The sequence below is a fragment of the Bombina bombina genome, chromosome 4, assembly GCF_027579735.1.
Source record: "Bombina bombina isolate aBomBom1 chromosome 4, aBomBom1.pri, whole genome shotgun sequence".
NCBI classification, from domain to species: Eukaryota; Metazoa; Chordata; class Amphibia; order Anura; family Bombinatoridae; genus Bombina; species Bombina bombina.
In genome coordinates, this window is record NC_069502.1 from 547,174,239 (window position 1) to 547,199,657 (window position 25,419).

The following is a 25,419-nucleotide window of genomic DNA, read 5'->3' on the forward strand; positions in this document are numbered from 1 at the left end:
TGAATGAAACCGGGAGGGTAAAAGTGGACCCTTAATCTGAGAGCACCACAACCTGTAGAACCTTTCTCCCAAAAACCGCTTCCGCAGAAGCAAACACGTCAAATTTGTAAAACTAAGTGAAGGTATGCAAGGAGGACCAGGTAGGCGCCTTGCAAATCTGCTCCATAGAAGCCTCATAATTGAAGGCCCAAGATGAAGCTACCGCTCTAGTGGAATGAGCCATAATCCTCTGAGGAGGTTTATGTCCTGCTGTCTCATAGGCCAAGCGGATCAGGCTCCTCAGCCAAAAAGACAAAGAAGTAGCAGTAGCCCTGCGCTTCCCTGAGTACACAACAAAAAGACAAATCGTCTGAAATCCTTTGTGGCCTGAAGATAAAATTTCAAGGCACGAACCACGTCCAGATTATAAAGTAACCTCTCCTTAGGAGAAGAAGGATTAGGACATAAAAAAGGAACCTGATCTCCTGATTGATATTGTGGTTAGACACCACCGAGGAGAAACCCCACACCAGTGCGAAGAACAGCCTTATCTGCATGAAACACCAGATAAGGGGGCTCAGATAGCAAGGCCGCCAGCTCAGAAACTCTGCGTGCCGATGCAATGGCCAACAGAAAGAAAACCTTCCATGATAGAATTTTTACGTCAAGAGAATGCATAAGTTCAAACGGAACCTTCTGCAGGACCTTAAGTACCAAGTTTAATTTCCAAGGGGGAGCAGACTACTTAAAGACAGGCCTGATTCGAGATAGAGCCAGAACAAAGGATTGTATGTCAGGGAGATTAGCGAGTCTACTGTGTAACAGAACAAATAAAGCCGAAATTTGCCCCTTTAGGGAACTAGCAGCCCTTCTCCAATCCTTCTCGAAGAAAGGACAAAATCCTGGATACCCTCACCCTGTGCCAAGGGTAGCCATGAGTCTCACACCAGGACAAGTAAGTCTTCCACACCTTATGATAGATGCAACAAGTGAACCAGAGTGTTAATCACATTCTCTGCAAACCCCCTTTTTTGCCAAGACTGAGTGTTCAATCTCCATGCAGTCAGCCTCAGAGAATCGAGATTTTGATGTTGAAAAGGACCCTGTTCCAGCAGATCCCTGCAACAGGGTAACCTCCATGGTGGAGAGGATGACATCCCCACCAGATCTGTGAACCACGTCCTCCTTGGCCACGAAGGAGCAATCAGAATGGAGGACGCGCTCTCCTGCTTTATACGCGCCACTTCACTAGGAAGGAGGGAATATGTATACTAGACTGAACCCCCAAGGCATCGCCAATGCGTCTATTAGCTCCGCCTGGGGGTCCCTCGACTTTGATCCGTATCGGGGAAGCTTGCAGTTCAATCTGGATGCCATGAGATCAATCTCTGGTGTCCCCCATCTGAGACAGACCTCCGCAAACACCTCGGGTGAAGAGACCATTCACCCGGGTGAAAAGACTGCCTGCTGAGAAAATCCGCCTCCCAGTTGTCCACACCCGGGATGTGGATCACAGAGAGCGAACAGTTGTGGGTCTCTGCCCACTCCAGGATCTGAGACACCTCCCTTATTGGTAGGGAGCACCTCGTGCCCCCCTGGTGGTTGATGTAAGCCACTGAGGTAATATTGTCCATCTGGAACCTGATAAAGCTGAAGTCCCCCAGATGAGGCCACACCTTCAGAGCATTGTAGATCGCTCAAAGCTCCAGAATATTTATTGGAAGAAGGTACTCTAAGTGACACCACTTCCCCTGTGCCATCCTGGCACCCCAAACAGCTCCCCATCCCGCCAGACTTGCGTCCGTGGTAACAATCTCCCAGGACGGTCTCAGGAAGGATTTCCCCATGGACAGGTGGCGGATGCACCAGGAGAGGGAAAGCCGAGTCCGCGTATCCATGTATATCGGCAGCAACAGATCAGAATAATTGCTGTTCCACTGTCTCAACATGCACAATTGAAGAGGTCTGAGATGAAACCTGCCGAATGGAATGATGTCCATGCTGGAGACCATGAGCTCAATCATCTCCATGCACTGAGCTACTGATGGTCTCACTGTAGACTGGAGGGCAAGACAGGTAGACGCCATCTTTGTGCGTCGCTTGTCCATGAGAAAGATCTTCATGGACACGGAGTCTATGATTGTGCCCAAAAACTCCACCCTGGTACTGGGAACCAGAGAACTCTTCTCGAGATTGATCTTCCAACCGTGAGATTGAAGAAAATGCAGTAGGACCCTGGTGTGGGCCTCTTCCAGATGGGATGACGGCGCCTGAACCAGAATGTCGTACAGGTAGGGAGCCACCGCAATGCCCTGGGATCTGGCTACTACTAGAAGGGCCCCCAGTACCTTCGTGAAGACTCTCGGGCCGTCGCCAGACCGAAGGGAAGAGCCACAAACTGGAAATCCTGATCCACAAAGGCAAAGCTGAGGAACCTGAAATGGTCACAGTGAATCGGAACATGAAGGTAGGCATCCTTTAAGTCTATAGAGGTCATTAGCTGCCCCTCTTGAACTAGGGGCAGAATGGATCTGATCGTTTCCATTTTGAACGATGGAATGGACAGGAACTTGTTTCAACATTTGAGGTCCAGAATCGGGCGGAACGTGCCCTCCTTCTTTGGGACCATGAACAAATTGGAGTAATACCCTAGACCCCTTTCTGCCTGTGGTACTGGTGCGATAACCCCTAGAGCGGAGAGATCCCACACACAACCCAGAAAGGCCTCTCTTTTTCCCGGCCTTGAAGACAAGTTTGACAGAAGGAATCTGACCCTGGGCGGAGAGGACTTGAACCCTATCCTGTAGCCCTGGTCGACCACCTCTAGAACCCATGGGACCAGAACATCCTGCAACCAGGTGTCTAAGAACAGAGACAATCTGCCCCAAACACGGTCTGCAGACCAGTCGGGGGCCGCCCCTTCATGCGGACTTAGTCTCGGCAGGCTTCCTGTGCTGCTTAGACTTGTTCCAAGCTTGAGCAGGCTTCCAGGCACCCTTGGATTGTTCCGCTTTCTATTTTAAACCGAAAACCGGGTTCCTCCTTAGATGACATGGACTCCGACCCCGAAAGGGCCTCCTCCAACGTGTCGGATTGGGCCTCGTCATCGTACCACCCCTCTGGGGCGTCCAACAGACAACTCCTGGGCCGGGCCGCTATGATAAGCTCTACGCTTGCTCTTAGCAGAACGCGGCAAAGCATGGATTACCTTAGCGTTTGCCGTTTTAAGCTGGTCCGCAAAGTCCGGCGGCCAAGCAATTTTATCCGAATGGGTAACAGTCGGACCCTGGGGCGCTGCATGTGGTATAGGGGACGCAAATGGGGAATGCACCTCACAGGACGGAGACCCCTCAGAGGTGGACGGCTCAGTAGTGCTAGACATTCTATTATGTTTGGAAGTCATAGCCTTCTCAAGGCATATGGAACACAATTGCGCAGGCTGGTCTACCAAAACCTCACAATAAACACAGGTATAAGACTTAGATAAAGAGGGAGTACCCTCTAACGCGTCAGAATCCTCCATAGCTTTTATAAAAAAAAAACTAGAACAGGCACCTATATAACCACTAATGGCCGGGGCACTCACTACCTCCTACGACCCGGACTCAGAAACCGCTTTGTCTCCTCCGTCGCAGATCAGACCGGAAGTGAAGAAGCTTCACCAGGACACAAGGATGACCACCCCTGCTAATGAGAAAGCGCGTAAAAAAAAGAAAAGCCTGTGCAAAACTCCTGGAAGAGAACCTGTCAGTTCCACAAAAATGCCAGAGCCGTGTCCTTGCTCATAACGCAGCAATCACATAATAAACTTATCATGTACATAACCCCCCCTGCTCAATAATCCCCTCATAGGAATATTACCCCTTGATTTTATAAAGAAAAAGGCGTCACACTGTGGCCCTGCTTCTGTGTTATCATTATGTAAACATAAAATTATCTTACCAGAAACTATGCCGTGGAACAGGAACATGGCCCATCAAGTGTGACAAGTAGTAGCTGCGCTCTTGACGTGGACTTGAGAGAAGAAAGCAATCTGCGAAACTCGTCAACGCCAATTGCTAAAGGAGCTGTTAATATGAGTCGGGATGGTGTCACAAAGGGAAACTCCCCCTGTATCTCCGGACTCTAACGTTCACCCAGGCCCTCAAGTTGAGAAGCTAAAAGGGATACTTAAACTCCTGTCCCATAGAGAAGGGTAGAACCCCTCTCATAAGAGACCTCCGATATTCCGGCACCTCTCTGCCACCTCCTGTGATGAAAGGCAAAGAATGATTGGGGGATGAGGGGAGTGGGGGAGGTATTTAAGCCTTTGGTTGGGATGTCCTTGCCTCTTCCTGGTGGCCAGGTTCTTAATTCCCACTAGTAATGAATGAAGCCGTGGACTCTCCTCCCCTTTAGATGGAAATTGTTTTCTATTGAGTTCTAAAAAAGTAGAATTTATTTTAAGTGCTGCTGCTTTGGATCTTCCTTTGTCTGTGTTTAAGCTGTTTGCAGCCGCGTGCATGGATTGGAAACACACTGGTATGTTTACATTTATTAGGGGACTCCCAGTGGTGGACATCACACAGAGTATACCAGCCCTTTATGAGACAATCTAAATCCTACAATTATTAAAGTTTAACGCCTAGATTTAGAGTTCTGCGGCCAAAGGGGTGCGTTAGCTACGCATGCTTTTTTTGCCTCGCACCTTTTAAATACCGCTGGTATTTAGAGTTCACAGAAGCGCTGCGTTAGGCTCCAAAAGCGGTGCTTACAGACGTGGCCAGCTTCAAAAACGTGCTCGTGCACGATTCCCCATAGGAAACAATGGGGCCGTTTGAGCTGGGAAAAAATCTAATACCTGCAAAAAAGCAGCGTTCAGCTCCTAACGCAGCCCCATTGTTTCCTATGGGGAAACACTTCCTAAGTCTGCACCTAACACCCTAACATGTACCCAGAGTCTAAACACCCCTAACCTTACACTTATTAACCCCTAATATGCCACCCCTGCTATCGCTGACCCCTGCATTATACTATTAAGCCCTAATCTGCCGCTCCGTACACCGCCGCAACCTACGTTATCCCTATGTACCCCTAATCTGCTGCCCCTAACACCGCCGACCCCTATATTATATTTATTAACCCCTAATCTGCCACCCCCAACGTCGCCGCCACCTACCTACAATTATTAACCCCTAATCTGCCGACTGGACCTCACCGCTACTATAATAAAGTTATTAACCCCTAATCCACCTCACTCCCGCCTCAATAACCCTATAATAAATAGCATTAACCCTTAATCTGCCCTCCTTAACATCACCGACACCTAACTTCAAGTATTAACCCCTAATCTGCCGACCGGACCTCACCGCTACTCTAATAAATGTATTAACCCCTAAAGCTAAGTCTAACTCTAACACTAACACCCCCCTAAATTAAATATAATTTTTATCTAACTAAATAAATTATTTCTTATTAAATAAATTATTCCTATTTAAAGCTAAATACTTACCTGTAAAATAAACCCTAATATAGCTGCAATATAAATTATAATTATATTGTAGCTATTTTATGATTAATATTTATTTTACAGGCAACTTTGTATTTATTTTAACCAGGTACAATAGCTATTAAATAGTTAATAACTATTTAATAGCTACCTAGTTAAAATAATTACAAAATTACCTGTAAAATAAATCCTAACCTAAGTTACAATTAAACCTAACACTACACTATCAATAAATTAAATACAATACCTACAATTATCTACAATTAAACCTAACACTACACTATCAATAAATTAATTACATACAAATACCTACAAATAAATACAATTAAATAAACTAACTAAAGTACAAAAAATAAAAAAAGAACTAAGTTACAAAAAATAAAAAAATAATTTACAAACATTATAAAAATATTACAACAATTTTAAGCTAATTACACCTACTCTAAGCCCCCTAATAAAATAACAAAGCCCCTAAAATAAGAAAAAAATGCCCTACCCTATTCTAAAATAAAAATTGAAAAGCTCTTTTACCTTACCAGCCCTTAAAAAGGTCTTTTGCGGGGCATGCCCCAAAGAATTCTGCTCTTTTGCCTGTAAAAAAAAACATACAATCCCCCCCCCCAACATTTACAACCCACCACCGCAACAGGTTTAAATACAGGCTTGATCCTGACCAAGGCCTGACTAAATGCTTGAACGTCTGGGACATCTGCCAGACGTTTGTGTAAAAGAATAGACAAAGCAGATATTTGTCCTTTTAACGAACTAGCTGATAATCCCTTCTCCAATCCTTCTTGGAGAAAAGACAATATTCTAGAAATCCTAATCTTACTCCATGAGTAACCCTTGGATTCACACCAATAAAAATATTTGCGCCAAATCTTATGATAAATCTTCCTGGTGACAGGCTTTCTAGCTTGAATCAGGGTATCAATGACCGACTCAGAGAAACCACGCTTTGATAGAATCTGGCGTTCAATCTCCAAGAAGTCAGACGCAGAGAAATTACATTTGGATGCGTGAATGGACCTTGGATTAGAAGGTCCTGCCTCATTGGCAGAGACCACGGTGGAACTGATGACATGTCCACTAGGTCTGCATACCAAGTCCTGCGTGGCCACGCAGGTGCTATCAGAATCACCGAAGCCCTCTCCTGCTTGATTCTGGCAACCAGACAGGGGAGGAGAGGAAACGGTGGAAATACATAGGCCAGATTGAAGGATCAGGGCACTGCTAGAGCATCTATCAGTACCGCCTGGGGATCACGGGACCTGGACCCATAACAAGGAAGTTTGGCATTCTGTCGGGACGCCATCAGATCCAATTCTGGTGTGCCCCATAGCTGAGTCAGCTGGGCAAATACCTCCGGATGGAGCTCCCACTCCCCCGGATGAAAAGTCTTACGACTTAGGAAATCCGCCTCCCAGTTCTCTACTCCTGGGATATGGATTGCTGAGAGATGGCAAGAGTGATCCTCCGCCCATCGGATTATTTTGGTTACCTCCATCATCGCTAGAGAACTCCGTGTTCCTCCTTGATGATTGATATAAGCTACAGTCATGATGTTGTCCGACTGATGAATTTGGCCGCAGCAAGCTGAGGCCACGCCTGAAGCGCATTGAATATCGCTCTCAGTTCTAGAATGTTTATAGGGAGGAGAGTTTCCTCCTGAGACCATAAGCCCTGTGCTTTCAGGGAGTTCCAGACTGCACCCCAGCCTAGCAGGCTGGCATCTGTCATAACTATGAGCCACTCTGGCCTGCGGAAACACATTCCCTGAGACAGGTGGTTCTGAGACAACCACCAGAGAAGAGAATCTCTGGTCTCCTGGTCCAGATTTATTTGAGGAGATAAATCTGCATAATCCCCATTCCACTGTTTGAGCATGCATAGTTGCAGTGGTCTGAGGTGTAGGCGGGCAAAAGGAACTATGTCCATTGCCGCTACCATGAGTCCGATTACCTCCATGCACTGAGCCACTGATGGCCGAGGAATGGAATGAAGAGTTCGGCAAGTGGTTAAGAGTTTTGATTTTCTGACCTCCGTCAGAAATATTTTCATTTCTACCGAGTCTATCAGAGTCCCTAGGAAGGAAACTCTTGTGAGAGGGAAGAGAGAACTCTTTTTTATGTTCACCTTCCACCCGTGAGATCTCAGAAAAGCCAACACGATGTCCATGCAAGACTTGGCTAGTTGAAAAGTTGACGCCTGAATTAAAATGTTGTCTAGATAAAGTGCTACTGCTATGCCCCGCGACCTTAGCACCGCCAAAAGGGACCCTAGCACTTTTGTGAAAATTCTGGGAGCCGTGGCCAACCTGAAGGGAAGGGCCATGAACTGGAAATGCCTGTCCAGAAAGGCAAATCTGAGGAATTGATGATGATCTCTGAATAGGGATGTGTAGATACGCATCCTGTAAGTCCACAGTAGTCATATTGACCCTCCTGGATCATTGATAGAATGGTCCGAATAGTCTCCATCTTGAATGATGGTACTCTTAGGAATTTGTTTAGAATTTTGAGATCCAAGATTGGTCTGAAAGTTCCCTCTTTTTTGGGAACCACAAACAGGTTTGAGTAAAACCCTAGCCCTTGTTCCTCTTTTGGAACTGGGCGGATCACTCCCATGGTATGTAGGTCTTCTACACAGCGTAAGAACGCCTCTCTCTTTGTCTGGTTTGCAGAAAATTTAGAAATGTGAAATCTCCCCCGGGGGGGGGGGGGGGGAGTTTTTGAAGTCCAGAAGATATACCTGGGACACAATTTCTAAAGCCCAGGAATTGTGAACATCTCTTGCCCAAGCCTGAGCGAAGAGAGAGAGTCTGCCCCCTACTAGATCCGGTCCCGGATCGGGGGCTACCCCTTCATGCTGTCTTAGAGGCAGCTGCAGGCTTCTTGGCCTGTTTACCCATGTTACAAGCCTGGTTAGGTCTCCAGACTGACTTGGATTGGGCAAAATTCCCGTCTTGCTTTGCAGCAGAAGAAGCTGAAGCGGGACCACCCTTGAAGTTCCGAAAGGAACGAAAATGATTTTGTTTGGTCCTCATTTTATTTGTTTTATCCTGAGGGAGGGCATGGCCTTTCCCTCCAGTGATGTCTGAAATAATCTCTTTCAGTTCAGGCCCGAATAGGGTCTTTCCTTTGAAAGGGATGTTCAAAAGTTTAGATTTTGATGACACATCCGCAGACCAGGACTTAAGCCATAACGCTCTGCGTGCTAAAATGGCAAAACCTGATTTCTTTGCCGCTAATTTAGCCAGTTGGAAAGCGGCATCTGTAATGAAAGAATTAGCCAACTTAAGGGCCTTAATTCTGTCCATAATATCCTCTAATGGAGTCTCCATCTGAAGAGCCTCTTCTAGAGCCTCGAACCAGAAAGCAGCTGCAGTAGTTACAGGAACAATGCACGCAATAGGTTGGAGAAAAAAACCTTGATGAACAACAATTTTCTTCAGGAGACCCTCTAATTTTTTATCCATAGGATCTTTAAAAGCACAACTGTCTTCGATAGGTATAGTTGTACGCTTAGCCAGAGCAGAAATAGCTCCCTCCACCTTAGGAACTGTCTGCCACGAGTCGCGCATGGTGTCAGACATGGGAAACATTTTCTTAAAAACAGGAGGGGGAGCGAACGGAATACCTGGTCTATTCCACTCCTTAGTAACAATATTCACAATCCTCTTAGGTACTGGAAAAACATCAGTGTAAACAGGAACCTCTAAGTATTTGTCCATTTTACACAATTTCTCTGGGACCACTATAGGGTCACAATCATCTAGAGTCGCTAATACCTCCCTGAGCAATAAGCGGAGGTGTTCAAGCTTAAATTTAAAGGCCGTCATATGAATCTGTCTGAGGGAGCGCCTTTCCTGAATCCGAAATTTCTCCCTCAGATAACAAATCCCTTATCCCTACCTCAGAACATTGTGAGGGTATATCAGATACGGCTACTAAAGCGTCAGACGGCTCAGCATTTGTTCTTAACCCAGAGCTGTCACGCTTTCCTTGCAAACCAGGCAGTTTAGATAAAACCTCAGTGAGGGTTGTATTCATAACTGTGGCCATGTCTTGTAAAGTAAATGAATTCAACGCACTAGAGGTACTTGGCGTCACTTGTGCGGGCGTTACTGGTTGTGACACTTGGGGAGAGCTAGATGGCAAACCCTCATTCCCTTCTGTCTGAGAATCATCTATGGCATTATTTTTAAGTGCTAAAATATGCTCTTTATAATTTATAGACATATCAGTGCAAGTGGGACACATTCTAAGAGGGGGTTCCACAATGGCTTCTAAACACATTGAACAAGAATTTTCCTTGATATCAGACATGTTAAACAGGCTAGTAATGCAACAAGCAAGCTTGGAGAACACTTTATTCAATGAAAAACAACACTTTCAAAAAAACGGTACTGTGCCTTTAAGAGAAAAAAACATGTACACTTTCTGCAAAACTGCTTAAAAATGTCACAAATCTTACGAATTTTTTACAGCATATGTAGTAAGCCTTAGTAAGGTTGCACCACTAGTAAGAATGAGATTAACCCCTTAATTACCAAACCGGATTGACAAAAGTCTAAAAATCCGGAAATATACAGTCAGCACCTTGCCACAGCTCTGCTGTGGCGCTTACCTGCACTTAGGGGTTAAAATTGGGGGAATAAAGCTTTGTTTTGGCTCCAAAACTGCTTCAGGACCCTCCTGTGTTGAAGCTTGCTATCCAGAAGTAAAAACAAATGCGCATCTAAGGCGCGAAATTAGGCCCCGCCCACCTCATACACGATGTCTGAGGGACCTTAAATTAACACCTCAAGTGTTAAAAACATAGTCATGTGGTATAAAAACCTTCCAATATAAGCCAAATGAACCCCTAAATAAAAGTCCCAAAAAAACGTTTTTCTCAAATCTATAAAAAACATCTGTTTTAAACATAAGTGTCAACCAGCAGTAACTTAGCCCTTATGCAAGCTTGTAATACTACCATAAGTGTTTGATTAAAGCTTACCCTTACCCTCATGGGGATAATGTCAGCCCTTTTCTTGAAATATCCTGTCTTTCTAGAAAAATTGACTGAACATACCTCAGTGCAGTAGAGACTGCAAAACCGTTCCTCAGCTGAAGTTTCCTGGACTCCTCAGCCTCTGTGGGAACAGCAATGGATCTTAGATACCAAATGCTAAGATCATCATCCTCCATGCAGAAATCTTCATCTCTTTTCTGCTTGAGAGTAAATAGTACACACCGGTACCATTTAAAATAAACTCTTGCTTGAAGAAAATAAAAACTAATATTTTGTCACCACAATCTCTTTACCCTTCCATCTTGTTAGAGCCGGCAAAGAGAATGACTGGGGGGGGAGCTAAGGGAGGAGCTATATAGACAGCTCTGCTGTGGGTGCTCTCTTTGCCACTTCCTGTAGGGAAGGAGAATATCCCACAAGTATGGATGAATCTGTGGACTTAATACATCTTACAAGAGAAAAGCTATTTAAAACTTACATGCATCCATGCACATTTCAATGTTGGTCTTTCTATCCCTCACTCCCTTTCTCTAAAATATTTCAGAGTTGCTGCTACTTTCATGAATACAAACTTTCAAAACCACCTGATCACATGAGTCTAAAATGATGAATAGCTGAAAATGTACTGACTGCATTGTTTCTTTGTGCCCACATGCTCTAAAAAAATGGCCTTGTTTTGATTCCGATCATATTAAAAATACCTAATGCAACACTGTTCTATTCAAAGTGGGTCAATATAAAGAAGCCACAATCACACCTCAGGAACCCACAAGTCTTCTGTGCAAATACTGACCTCCAAATGGAAAACAAATGTCTGTTTTGCAGTTAAGTTGGATTACAAGAACATAAACACTTCTTCTTTAAGGGAATGGAACTTTTACTACCCAGCCACTGAACAACTTATCAGCAATGTATCCCATAACCGCAGGAATCTCTGATTTTAACCCTTCTGAAAAAATGACTGATTGGTGGATCCTACTACAGAATTGATCATTTAGCCTCCTGAGCAAATGGGAATTACTAATCAAGGCAAATCTCTATTGGATGACTGAAATGGGATGAAGATTTGTTTCACAATCCAAACGATTTTACCTCCACTCTCTGTAGCTGAATAGTGGTTGAGTTAGACATGTATTCTTTCTGAAATCACAAATCTTCATAATAAGCAGAAGGTCATGTGTTTATCTGCACTTTAATGTTAATATCTAATTACTCTGGCATTAATCAACAACCCTTAGAACTGCTAGTCTTTTGTTAGTGTATCGGCTCACATTTCTTTTCTTATAATGCCTTGGTAACTGCTTAGCACTAGGTCCTAAACCTATATTAAAATAATAGCAAATTGTAGTATGTATCTGGCAGATATCTGTGGAAGATACCTTACAATATAGATATATAACAGTTCTACAATGTAAATTCTAATATTCCCCATGATTACATTTTTTCAGAGCTATTTTATGGAGTCTATCAAAGTAAACAACAATATTCTCATTCAGTGTTATTTCTTTATTAAATATTTCTTGTTCCTAACAATATATAGTACTTTACACTTCGAAGGCTAGAAATATGATTTGTGTTATAGTTGAGAACTTCCAACTGCTTGATTTTCCTTAATTAAAACTGGTATATGCATGCTAACTTGGGGTTACGTGATAGCTCCCCTAACATGAGTAAGCCTTGTGTCGAACAGTTTTATTTTTGCAGATGTGATTATATTGGGTAAATTACTTAGTCATGCAGCTGGATTTGTGAGTTGTAATAAACATATTCTTCTCTTTACCCTCCTGAGGCTCTATACTGCATTACTTGAGTGACAAAAGTATGGATTTTACTACATGGATATTTTCCTTCTGGAGATGGCTACAGACCAAATATACATTACATGAAGTGTTTGGATCTGCAAAGCAGCCTATAACAATATGACATTCTGGGCGTGATATTCTCTCACCCTCTTTTATGCTACATTCCCAAAAGCCATATTTTCTTTAAAACATTGTATATTATGTTTAATAGTCTGCTGAAAATATTCATATTTAAGTCATATTTTTGTATATAGTTATACATTTTCATATTTACCTGATAAAGAGATCTCTGTGATGTTTACTTTTTACTCAGTCAATTAGCAATATCATATTTTCATTAGTAAACCATGGAAAAGTTTAGGAATGTTTGCCACTTATTTTAACAAGTAATTAATTTAGGGCTTTAGTTTTTATAAAATATAAAGATTGTGATGCATAACCCTTTTTACATATGCAGTTACATATAACAGGTGTTATCCTTCCCTCTGATGTTCTATATTTAAAAAGTGAGACTTCTATAGTCCTAGTCAATAATATACAATACTGAAGCAAAGCTATACAATACCTAAGCAATGCTGATCTGTCATGTACCATAGTAAAGATACAATGTTATAGAAGACTAATTTTCAATAAGCCACTATATTATTTATGCCCCCTGTACGTAACACATTTGTGCTCATTACTAAAAAATAATGAATTTAAAGGTACATACACATAACCAAATGACATAAGCAACTGCACTTGCTTTCTATTAATTTGACTTATATCAGTTCACCCCATTTATAGATTAGTAGAATTCAGTATAGAACACATTGACATATTAGTGATTTATAGAGAAATCTCTACCAGCCATCACATCATTAACATCATAAAAATGATGTTTTGATTTCCATGTTAACATTTGGTTTTAATTATATCTTGCATATGAGATTATCACAAAAAGCTTGAGCTCTACAACCATGAAATTATTGATTACCAAACAATACACAATATTTTAAGAAGGTAGTATCACTTCATTAACATAAAAATGAACATGGAATATGCTCTGTTCCATGCCACCAAACACATGCTGTTTTGTGATTCGAAAGACTTCCTACTTTGGTTTTTAAGCTACAAATATTTTGAAAGCCTGATTAAAATGTTAGTCATTTGTAAAAGCCGGTTTACCAGGTGCAAGCTATAAATGTCCAGACACGCAGCACAGGTGCTTTTACCAGCTTCAATTATTTCCATTTTAACTGGAATTAATATTAAATCTGGGTAAATGTAAGGTTTTGATACTTCATGAATCATTTAAATTATATTAGTGCACAAACCTGGGCACGGAGCATAAAATAAATTAGTTGCCATGGCTAATGACATTTGTTAATTGACAAAAATCCATTACGTTATACTAATCCCCAAAATGTTAATTTGTTATCTATTGAAGTAAACTACGGACACTTGTTATAGAATTTTGCTGCACTTAAAGGGACAGTCTAGTCACAATTAAACTTTCATTATTCAGATAGGACATGTAATTTTAATCAACTTTCCTATTTATTTTTATAATCAAATTTGCTTTTTTCTCTTGGTATTCTTAGTTTAAACTAAACCTAGGTAGGCTCATATGCTAATTTCTAAGCCTTTGAGGGCTGCCTCTAATCACAGGCTTTTTAAATTCCTTTTTAACACAAAGAGAAAAAGTACACGTGGGCCATATAGATAACACTGTGTTCAGGCACAGGGGGTTATTTAAGATTTAGCCCAACACAATGCTAACGGCAAGACAAAAACAGTCACAGTCATGTGATCAGGGGGCTGGAAGAAGGTTCCTAGATACAAGGTAATCACAGAGGTAAAAAGTATATTCATATAACTGTGTTGGTTGTGCAAAACTGGGGAATGGGTAATAAAGGGATTATCTATATTTTAAAACAATAACAATTCTATGGTAGACTGTCCCTTTAAGGATCCAAGAAAAGTAAGTGGAAAGTAGAGTTGACTTTGTATAAAACTACAAACTCACAATTATATATTTATGTTTATAATATTACAATAATTTACATGGGAAATTATGCAATGCTAATTTGCATATTGACTCCCATTTATCATAGTGTGTGCGGACAAGGTTCTAAGGAAGAAACTGTTCCAGTCATCTAAACCAAGAACCTGGGAGAAATGTTGATTAAGTTTTCATTTGAAAATTGCAGTGCTAACATTAAATAAATATGTCTCCAATTTATTTCTATTATGAAATTTGCTTTGCTCTCTTGGCATCTTGTTAAAGAGTAAAGCTAGGTAAGCTGATAGGAGCTCAGGAGTGTGCACGTCTCTTTTGCAGTCTATGGCAGCATTGCAGCTATGTATAACATTACTATGAACACATGTACACATACAGCGTTTTGCTTTTTTGCTTGTTTTGTATGGAATACATTTTGTTTTTATCCCTTGATGTGGTTGGTAAGCCTTGGATATTTTTTCTGTTTGTTCTATTACTATAAACAACCACACTGCTGCCAGATGGCTAATGACACATGCACGCCCCTGAGCTCACATAACAAAGGTTACCAAGATATAATAGAAATAAATTTGAAAGTTGTTTAAAATGTAATGCTCTATTCAATGCATTAAAGTTTCATTTTGACTTTACTGTCCCTTTAACTATGAAATTGCTTCATTGAAATAGTACACTCTATGCCACATCAACGTGAGCCTTATCCTGGCAATATTTTCCATTTGCTGTAAATAGAGCTGCAGTTCATTCCCAGACTGCTCAGTATGGCTTAAAGGTTTGACAAATAGTTTCTTCTCATATTTGAGTGAAAGAATGTGCCTCCTCCTATGCAACTACAGTATAAATATAGCTTATAGAGAAGATATTAGAAAGCTAAAATATTGAGATGCCAGCACATTCTTTTCCATTCAGAGATATGAACTAAAACAAAGGAGCCTTCTGTCAGTGGAGTAACATTTTATATTTGGTTTAGTTGCTTCATAATAATATGTTAGACAGATGCTAATATATGTAAAATCTTTCAGCAAAAAACACTTAGACAAAAAAAAAAACTTGTTTTTATTTTACTTTATTTTGTCATGTTTCAAATTCTATTTCTGCACCTAAACAAAAAATAAATGAATTCATAAAAAGTACATTTAAAGGGACATAATACTCATATGCTAAATCACTTGAGCATCTCTATGTAAAAAAGGAAGATTTTTTACCTCACAATCTCCTCAGCTCAGCAGAGTAAGTTCTGTGTAAAAAGTTATACTCAGCTGCTAAAAAAATGAACAGCAGCCAATCAGCACCAGAAGTGCTAAGGTCATAAACTCTTTTACTGTGATCTCATGAGATTTCACTTAACTCTCATGAGATTTCATTGTAAACTTCCTTACACTGAATAGGGAAATAAGATGAGTGTGCACGTAAGCTCGCTCCTTCCACTGTACCGGAACAAACATACTGATTTGTGGCTTAGAAGTCCTTTACAATGGGAGGTGGCTACTGAGGAACTTTTGAGGTAAAATATCTTTCTTTTTTACATAGAGATGTTCAAGTGATATTTTCTAGTCAGCTTTTTACAGCTATGCTGCATCACTTTCAAGTGTTTAAACATTTGGGTATTATGGCCCTTTAATTGATTATTTTTACTAGTAATTTTGCAACAAATATTTTAAATGGACAGTCAACACCAAAATTGATATTGTTTAAAAAGATAGATAACGCCTTTAACTACCCATTCTGCAGCTTTGCACAACCTACATTGTTATATTAATTACTTTATAACATTTAAACCTTTACATTTCTGCCTATTTCTAAGCCACCAGAGACAGCCTATTATCACATGCTTTTTATTACCTTTTCACAACAGGAGACTGCTTGATTATGTGAGCCATATAGATAGCATTGTGCTCTCTTCCGTGGAGTTGTGCACAATACCACACTAATTGGCTAAAATGCAAGTCAATAGATAATAAATAAAATGCCATGTGATCAGGGGACTGTCAGAAGAGGCTTAGATACAAGGTAATCACAGAGGTAAAAAAAAAAAAGTATATTAATATAACAGTGTTGGTTATGCAAAACTGGGGAAATAGTAATAAAGGGATTATCTATCTTTTTGAACAATAACATTTTTTGAGCTTTCCCTTTTATAAAAAATTAAACTTTCATGGTTCAAGTAGAGCATGACATTTTAAGAGACTTTTCAATGTATATTGTATATTATCAAATGATGGTATTTTTTGTTGAACACACACCTAGGTACAATCAAGAACAGCAATGCACTGCTGGGAGATACCTGGTTATATGGCTATTGTGATTGGCTCACTAGATATATTCAGCTAGTTCACAGTATGGATTAGAGCATTTTCTTTTTGCACTTTAACCCTTTGAGTGCTAATGACGGCTCTGAGCCATCACAGAGTTTCCCACTCAGGTGCTAACGACAGCTCAGAGCTGTCACTAGCACTCTATCATCTTGAGGGAGATCTGGGGGCTCCCACCCGCTCCTACCCCGGTGATCGTGCCTGTAGAGTGACAGGCATCACCGGGGCTTCCCGTTTTGCGTGGTGACGTCACGCACAATGACGTGATGACGTCACCGCGCAACTTTATTTATACTTAACAATGTTAAGTATAGGAGCAGGGGGCATGCTGCTTAGAAGCCTGTATCTCAGGCATCTAAGCAGCTACAGACCCCCAAGACCCACCATTTGAAAGGTAATCGCCTTTCCAACAGTGTAAGGGGGGATCTGAAAAAAATAGAAAAAAAGGTAAAAAAAATTATTGTTCAAAAAATAAAAAAATAAAAAAAACAACATTAAAAAAAGCTTAGCACCCAGGTGGGAAAGTGCTTAGCACTCAAATGGTTAAATGGACATGAAACCAAAATTGTTCTTTCATGATACAGATAGAACATTGTTATCAGTGTTCTGGATTACGCTCAAGCACAACACTTAAAGGGATACTGTACTCAAAATTTTTCTTTTGTGATTCAGATAGAGCATGAAATTTTAAGCAACTTTCTAATTTACTCCTATTATCAAATTTTCTTCATATTCTTGGTATCTTTATTTGAAATGCAAGAATGTAAGTTTAGATGCCGGCCCATTTTTGGTTAACAACCTGGGTTGTCCTTGCTGATTGGTGGATAAATTCATTCACCAATGAAAAAGTGCTGTCCAGAGTACTGAAACCAAAAAAAGCTTAGATGCCTTCTTTTTCAAATAATGATAGCAAGAGTACAAAGAAAATGTGATAATAGGAGTAAATTAGAAAGTTGCTTAACCCCTTAATGACCGCAGCACTTTTCCATTTTCTGTCCGTTTGGGACCAAGGCTATTTTTACATTTTTGCGGTGTTTGTGTTTAGCTGTAATTTTCCTCTTACTCCTTTACTGTACCCACACATATTATATACCGTTTTTCTCGCCATTAAATGGACTTTCTAAAGATACCATTATTTTCATCATATCTTATAATTTACTATAAAAAATTATAAAATATGAGGAAAAATTGAAAAAAAAAACACTTTTTCTAACTTTGACCCCCAAAATCTGTTACATTTCTACAACCACCAAAAAACACCCATGCTAAATAGTTTCTACATTTTGTCCTGAGTTTAGAAATACCCAATGTTTACATCTTCTTTACTTTTTTTGCAAGTTATAGGGCCATAAATACAAGTAGCACTTTGCTATTTCCAAACCATTTTTTTTCAAAATTAGCGCTAGTTACATTAGAACACTAATATCTTTCAGGAATACCTGAATATCCCTTGACATGTATATATTTTTTTTTAGTAGACAACCCAAAGTATTGATCTAGGCCCATTTTGGTATATTTCATGCCACCATTTCACCGCCAAATGCGATCAAATAAAAAAAATCGTTCACTTTTTTACAAATTTTTTCACAAACTTTAGGTTTCTCACTGAAATTATTTACAAACAGCTTGTTCAATTATGGCACAAATGGTTGTAAATTCTTCTCTGGGATCCCCTTTGTTCAGAAATAGCAGACTTATATGGCTTTGGTGTTGCTTTTTGGTAATTAGAATGCCACTAAATGCCACTGCGCACCACACGTGTATTATGCCCAGCAGTGAAGGGGTTAATTAGGGAGCATGTAGGGAGCTTTTTGGGGTAATTTTAGCTTTAGTTTAGTGTAGTAGACAACCCCAAGTATTGATCTAGGCCCATTTTGGTATATTTCATGCCACCATTTCACCGCCAAATGCGATCAAATTAAAAAAAAACGTAAAATGTTTCACAATTTTAGGTTTCTCACTGAAATCATTTACAAACAGCTTGTGCAGTTATGGCACAAATGGTTGTAAATGCTTCTCTGGGATCCCCTTTGTTCAGAAATAGCAGACATATATGGCTTTGGCGTTGCTTTTTGGTATTTAGAAGGCCGCTAAATGCCGCTGCGCATCACACGTGTATTATGGCTAGCATTGAAGGGGTTAATTAGGTAGCTTGCAGGGTTAATATTAGATTTAGTGTAGAGCTCAGCCTCCCACCTGAAACATCAGACCCCCTGATCCCTCCCAAACAGCTCTCTTCCCTCCCCCACCCCACAATTGTCCCCGCCATCTTAAGTACTGGCAGAAAGTCTGCCAGTACTAAAATAAAAGCTATATATATTTTGTTTTTTTTAAAAAAAAAAGCATATTTACATATGCTGCTGTGTACGATCCCCCCTTAGCCCCCAACCTCACTGATCCCCCCCAAACAGCTCTATAACCCTCCCACTCTAACTTGATAGGCGCCATCTTGGGTACTGGCAGCTGTCTGCCAGTACCCAGTTTAGAAGAAAAAATGTCTTTATTTTTCATTTTGTAAGCATTTCTGTAGTGTAGCTTCCCCCCACACAAAACCAACCCCCCACCCCTCCACGATCTCTTTTTGTGCTTTTGCACAAACAAGATTAGGCCAATTATTACTTAAAAAATTTTCCGTAGTGTAGCGGTTCCCACCCGCTCCTGCCCCGTGCACGCATCCGCCCGCCACCCTCCGTGCACGCGCGCGCGTCCGTGCGCGCCCCCGGCGGTGCCGCCCCCGATCCCACCCCCCGTGACTTAACACAGCACACCGATGGCCGCCCACCCGCCTCCCAAGTCGGCTCCCACCCACCAACGATACCGGCCATCGATGTCCGGTGCAGAGAGGGCCACAGAGTGGCTCTCTCTGCATCGGATGGCCATGTATGGTTATTGCAGGATGCCTCCATATCGAGGCATCACTGCAATAACCGGAAAGCAGCTGGAAGCGAGCAGGATCGCTTCCAGCTGCTTTCCACACCGAGGACGTGCAGGGTACGTCCTCAGGCATTAACTGCCTTTTTTTTGAGGACGTACCCTGCACGTCCTCGGTCATTAAGGGGTTAAAATTGCATGCTCTTTCTGAATTACAAAAGAAAAAATTTGGGTTCAGTGTCCCTTTAAAGGCAAAGTCTAGTCAACATTACATTTTCTTGATTCAGATAGGGTGTGTAATTTTAAACAACTTTCCAATTTATTTTCATCATCAAATTTGCTTTGTTCTCTTGGTATTTTTGTTTAAAGCTAAACCTAGGTAGGCTCATATGTTAATTTCTAAACCCTTGAAAACTGCCTCTTATTTCAGTGAATTTTGACAGTTTTTCACAGCTAGACAGCGCTAGCTCATGTGTGTCATATAGATAACACTGTGCTCACTCCCGTGGAGTTATTTCTGAGTCTGCACTGATTGGCTAAAATGCAAGTCTGTCAAAAGAACTAAAATAAGGGGGCAGTCTGCAGAGGCTTAGATACAAGATATTTATAGAGGTAAAAAGTGTATTACTATAAACGTGTTGGTTATGCAAAACTAGGGTAACAACGGGATTATCTATCTTTTTAAACAATAACATTTTGCAGTAGACTGTCCCTTTAAATCCCCACTTGTAATATAAGTGCAATGAGTATACTAATAGCTCTCCTTGCACTGTCCATCAAAAGTATAGGGTACTCTAAAATGTTTAGTCCATGTTAAGATGCTTTGGTTAAAATATTTAATCATCCAATTATAATACCAGATTATGCTTTATGCTTTGCACACTGTTGCTCCGCTTGTAATCTAGCCAATAATATTGTAATAATGAAGTATCATTCTGAACTGTTGCTAAAAATGCGCCCAACGTATTTATTGAATCGAGTCCACTGAAGCTATCTGCACATTCTTTATGCCTTCATACTATGGAAAAATAAAACTTCTTCATTTAAAGTCTGTTTTTCCTAAAGAATCATTATTGCTTTGGGAGACATAAGATGAAGTATTTAGGATATTACAATGATACAATCTATTTCACTGAGTCTTGAGATTAAGAATTGCTGTTGATACATAACATTATGAAACATAGCCTTAAAAGGACAGTCAACACCAGAATTTTTGTTGTTTAAAAAGAAAGATAATCCCTTTATTACCCATTCCCCAGTTTTGCATAACCAACACTGTTATATAAATACACTTTTTACCTCTGTGATTAACTTGTATCTAAGCCTCTGCAAACTGCCCCCTTATTTCAGTTCTTTTGACAGACTTATAGTTTAGCCAATCAGTGCTCACTCCAGAGAAACTTCACGTGCATGAGCTCAATGTTATCTATATGAAACACATGAACTAATGCCCTCTAGTGGTCAAAATGCATTCAGATTAGAGGCAGTCTTCAAGGTCTAAGAAATTAGTATATGAACCTTCTAGAATTATCTTTCAACTCAGAATACCAAGAGAACAAAGCAAAATTGGTGATAAAAGTAAACTGGAAAGTTGTTTAAAATTGCATTTCCTATTTAAATCATGAAAGTTTTTTTTTGGACTTGACTGTCCCTTTAATATATAGTTGTCAGCCTACATGTAATTTATTCTATTCAGTGACACCTTATATGGGGAGAGAAAATGGGAATATTATTTAGCATTAGTTGTCTTACTGGAACAGAATCATATATTGCTTTGTTTTTGGACAGAGCAAAGAGCATTAAGAAGAAAAAAAATCTCAATATACATGAGTTAAAAACCAGGAAGGGAGTTATTCTTCACAATATTTTTATTGAGGTTTAAACGTTAAGTTTTTGAACATATATTACCAATTATTTGCTTAAAAAGGGATTGGTTTTAGACACACACATGTTTTAAATTGCTAATAGGCTTTTTTCCAAATATGTTTCTGAAAACAAAAATTTAGCCCAAAGACTGAAATTTGTAACTGTACATCTACGTTAAGAGAGACATTAAAACAGTGGCTAAATATGTTTTTAAATTTTATTGGATGCGGCAATATAGAAATGACTCAAGGTCTTAAAATACTGCATATTCCATAGCTAAACTCTATAAAATCCAGTTTATCTATACCAAGGATAAATATGAACCCTGGAATTATACAGGTTTTTTTTTTTTTTTTATAAAAAACAACCACAATTTTTTAAAATTATAAGATAAGAATTATTCTTCAAACCTAAAAAAAAATCCTATAAAAACAAGATAACCATTTATGTATTACATTTGCACAACTGATAGTGAAAACATTTTTTTTTTTATTGCTTGAATAGAACTGTACGTTATAGCAGTGTATTTGCATACCTGTCAGTCACAGCTTTCATGAATTCCTCCAAAAGGTCATCATAAGCTTTCCCTCTGACTCTTTTATGCCTGAGCCCAATATATAAGGGGTCTTTTAACAGCTCCTAATGAAAGAAGAAAACATACTTTAATAAAATAAAGCAAATATGTTTTATATGAAAATGTATAACATCTACATTGTCCTAAAAGAACATGTGATAGAGTATTTCATTGTTACACAATTGTTGCATATAAGGAAGCAACTGGGAGCTGGCAAACACATCTGGGGAACCAATGACAAAAAGGCATATGTGGGCAGCCCCCAATCCCCACTGAACTTCCAGTAATGCACATCTTGTGCCTACCTAGGTATGCTTTTCAACAAAACATACCAAGAGGGCAAAGTAAATTTAATATCAGAAGTATAACTGCATTCTCTCTCTGGACCATGAAAGTTGAATGTTGACTTTCATGTCCCTTTAAAGCAAATTTAGATTATATTTTGTAACAAAAGCATATGTAATTATGAGACTTTAAAGTTCACAGATAAAGAAAAAAAAGATATTTTTTCTTTTTATGAAAAATTGAAACATAAAATCTGTGAGCACCCTCCAACACAACTACATCTACTTTATCATCAGTCGTCTTAATTGTAAGGGTTTGGAAACTTTTCTGGATTCCATGCACAAACCATTAAACAGTTATAATACTGGCATGCAGTAAAGCTGTTCTTTTTCTTTCAGACTAGTTTCCAGGCTAGAAGCAGCTAAGGCTTGTGTACGTTACTCACTGACTGATGTGGGCTTGAGAATATATTTAGTGTAATACATTTTTATACAGAACACAGCATAACAACGAACCCTTATTATGACTAATACTGTTTATTTACAGTGCAGGAAGGTGCTGGGTGAAAGTATATTTTTTTCATTCACAAAGAACTGAAGCGAGCAAGAGACAGAGAGGTGGATTAAGAACTGAAGTGAGAAAAGGTTTATTAGTTCAGACTAAGAGCAGATTGCCCACTAGATTTACACAGTCTAGATACTGACGGGTTGCAAGCGCCGATTGATTAAACCTGTATGCAAATTAAACTTAAACAGGTACTTTAACTGGACACAGAAAACTGTCAGGTTTGGCAGCAGAGATGCTTACAAGCAGAACAAAGAATTAAACAACCAACTGTTGACAGAAAACGTTTCTGAAACATTGTCCACAGTGTGTTTTGCCGCCTGATGAGATAAGGAACTGAAACCAAACCTCCTACCAGTTAATATATTTTATGGCAGCTTTTTGTGTACTCACATCTCCACATAAAATATTTGGTTGTCATTGTATGAATCCTACAAGTGAAGCATAGTTACAAAATTACATTTCAATGAGAATGACTTTCCCTTCAAATTAAAGCATTAACATAAACACAAAAATAAAATTTACTTTAGAACTGCTATTTGTCAGATCTCTAAATCCAATATTTGTTGTGATTAGCAAAAAAAAAAAAAGTCTCTCAGTAATATTCACTTTTACTGACCATATTAAACAATGTTAAGTCAGCCAATCTGTATATCTTGCTAGGTTTTCCCCCTGTACTAGACCACTGGCTAACAAAAATAGGATACATTTGATCTGCTAAAATGTTATTACATTTCCTGATAAGAAATCTTGTTAAATTTCCTGACAGGACATTCTAAACATGAAATATCTCAAATGTGCATGTATGAGACCAATCTAACCAGGGGCGGAACTACCGGTGGTGCAGTGTGCGCAACTGCAACTGGGCCTGGCGGGACGTCCCCTGGGGGGGCAGCTTCAGCAAAAAAATAAACTAAAAAACGTTTTTTTTCTTTTCAATAATTAGTTCCATGATCGCTAATCCCCGACTGTGGCGCGCACATTGGCACCTCCTTATCTCCTGGAGGACTGCACGTGTAAGTCAGTCAGTGAAAGACTTATTTAAGATGGGTGGCATGAGATTAGCATAGTCAGTATTGGGGAGATCCAGACAGCAGTGGGAGGAGGACTACAGAAAAAGGTTTGCAGTATAGAGAAGACAGTTATGGAGAGGAGGAGTGTGGCAGAGGGGAGCACTGATTTTGTCCAGGATTTCCAATTCTGCAGCAGAGAAGCTGAGCTTGTGCCACTGCCTCCGAGAGCAAGCAGTGTCCAAGAGGGGATTTAAAGCAAGCGCGGCCTCAGACCCCCACAAGCCCATCTCCCATAAGTTTCCAAGGAAGATCTGCACAGAGTTACATGTAAGTGTTGTCATCTGCAGCAGAAGGGTTATGTCCATTTATTTACAATGCTGCAAATATACGAGAAGGGGTAAATGGATGTTTTCTTTTTTTCATTAAAGAAAAAAAAAATAGGTTTAATGTGCCCTTTAGGATTTATTGGATATTGAGCAATACCTAACACAGTTTATTTTTTATTTATTTTTTTTAAAATCATGCATATGTATCAAATTCAAAAAAATGTTTGGGGGGGGCTCTTCTTAGATTCTTGCACCTGGGCCCTGTGGTTTCTAGTTACGCCTCTGAATCTATGTGGTGCCACCGACTGTTTCTAGAATTGCAGCAAACCAAAGTACATGATTGCACAGAAGGCACTTGGGTGCTGGACGAACCTTTGCACTGTTGTGTCATGTGGGGAATCATAAGTTCTAGGGGGCACTGGACATGTTATTCATGGCGGGTACCGTGATAAAAATCATTAAGGCTGTAGGATTCCACAGGGACACATAAGTGGTGAGGAGATGTTATGGTATGGGAATAATGTTGCAAAAAGAACAAAATAAATATAATACTACAGCTGATGGGCATGTAACTTTTATTTTTTGTTTGTTTAACAAAATGTACCTATTCTATCAAATACATAAGTTTAGCTGTTTTACCAATTTGAAATGGATTGGAATAGTTTGGAAAAAAAAGCAAAGATCCCAATGAAAATTATGATAGAATAGAGCAGAGCAAAAATGAAAATATAGAGAGGCGTTACACTGAGAATAAGCAACAACTGGAAAACATCCAGTGCTTGTTAAAAGACCAGTGCAGCTCACCACGGCCCTTATGCCAAATCAAGTGAACCTGCCAATCTGCATCAAAACTTGACGCAATAATAGGAGGCGGTATTCACAATCAAGTGGTCCAGCTGATAAACGCAGCTGCAATATTTCACTCTTCAGGCAGCCACATTGGCTTGTAATGCTATTCAAAAAGTAAGCGAGAACACAAACGCTTTTATTCTCTCTGCAAATCTCCTCAACCTACTTGCTGGGGAGCACCATTGTAAGCAATGGAGGAATAATGGATTATGCATATATAAGTACTTTTTTCTACACTGTAGCTTTGTTTTACTTTTGGTCCTATTAATAGTTTCATCTTTTTTATATCTCTAGACACACAAAGGACCCCTTAAGTTTAGTTACAGAAAAAAAAAAAAGAAAACTATTCTTAAAATAAAAAAACTTTGAAAGAACCCCCCCCCAAAAATTAAAAACCTCTATTTCTCTGCTTGTTTTTTTAAATGCGGCTTAGAAATACTGGTTATTTTTTTCAAGCTGTGCTTAAAAATTCACC

At 39.8% G+C, this 25,419-nt stretch overlaps 1 protein-coding gene across 1 annotated transcript in view; it reads right to left on the bottom strand.

Moving 5' to 3' along the window:
* Positions 1-25,419, bottom strand: part of ME1 (malic enzyme 1) — an 809,599-nt gene that overhangs the window by 380,560 nt on the left and 403,620 nt on the right. Inside the window, exon 6 of the mRNA XM_053710486.1 lies at positions 21,869-21,972. Within this exon, the coding sequence (XP_053566461.1) occupies positions 21,869-21,972 (104 nt within the window). The remainder of the gene's footprint in view (positions 1-21,868; positions 21,973-25,419) is intronic.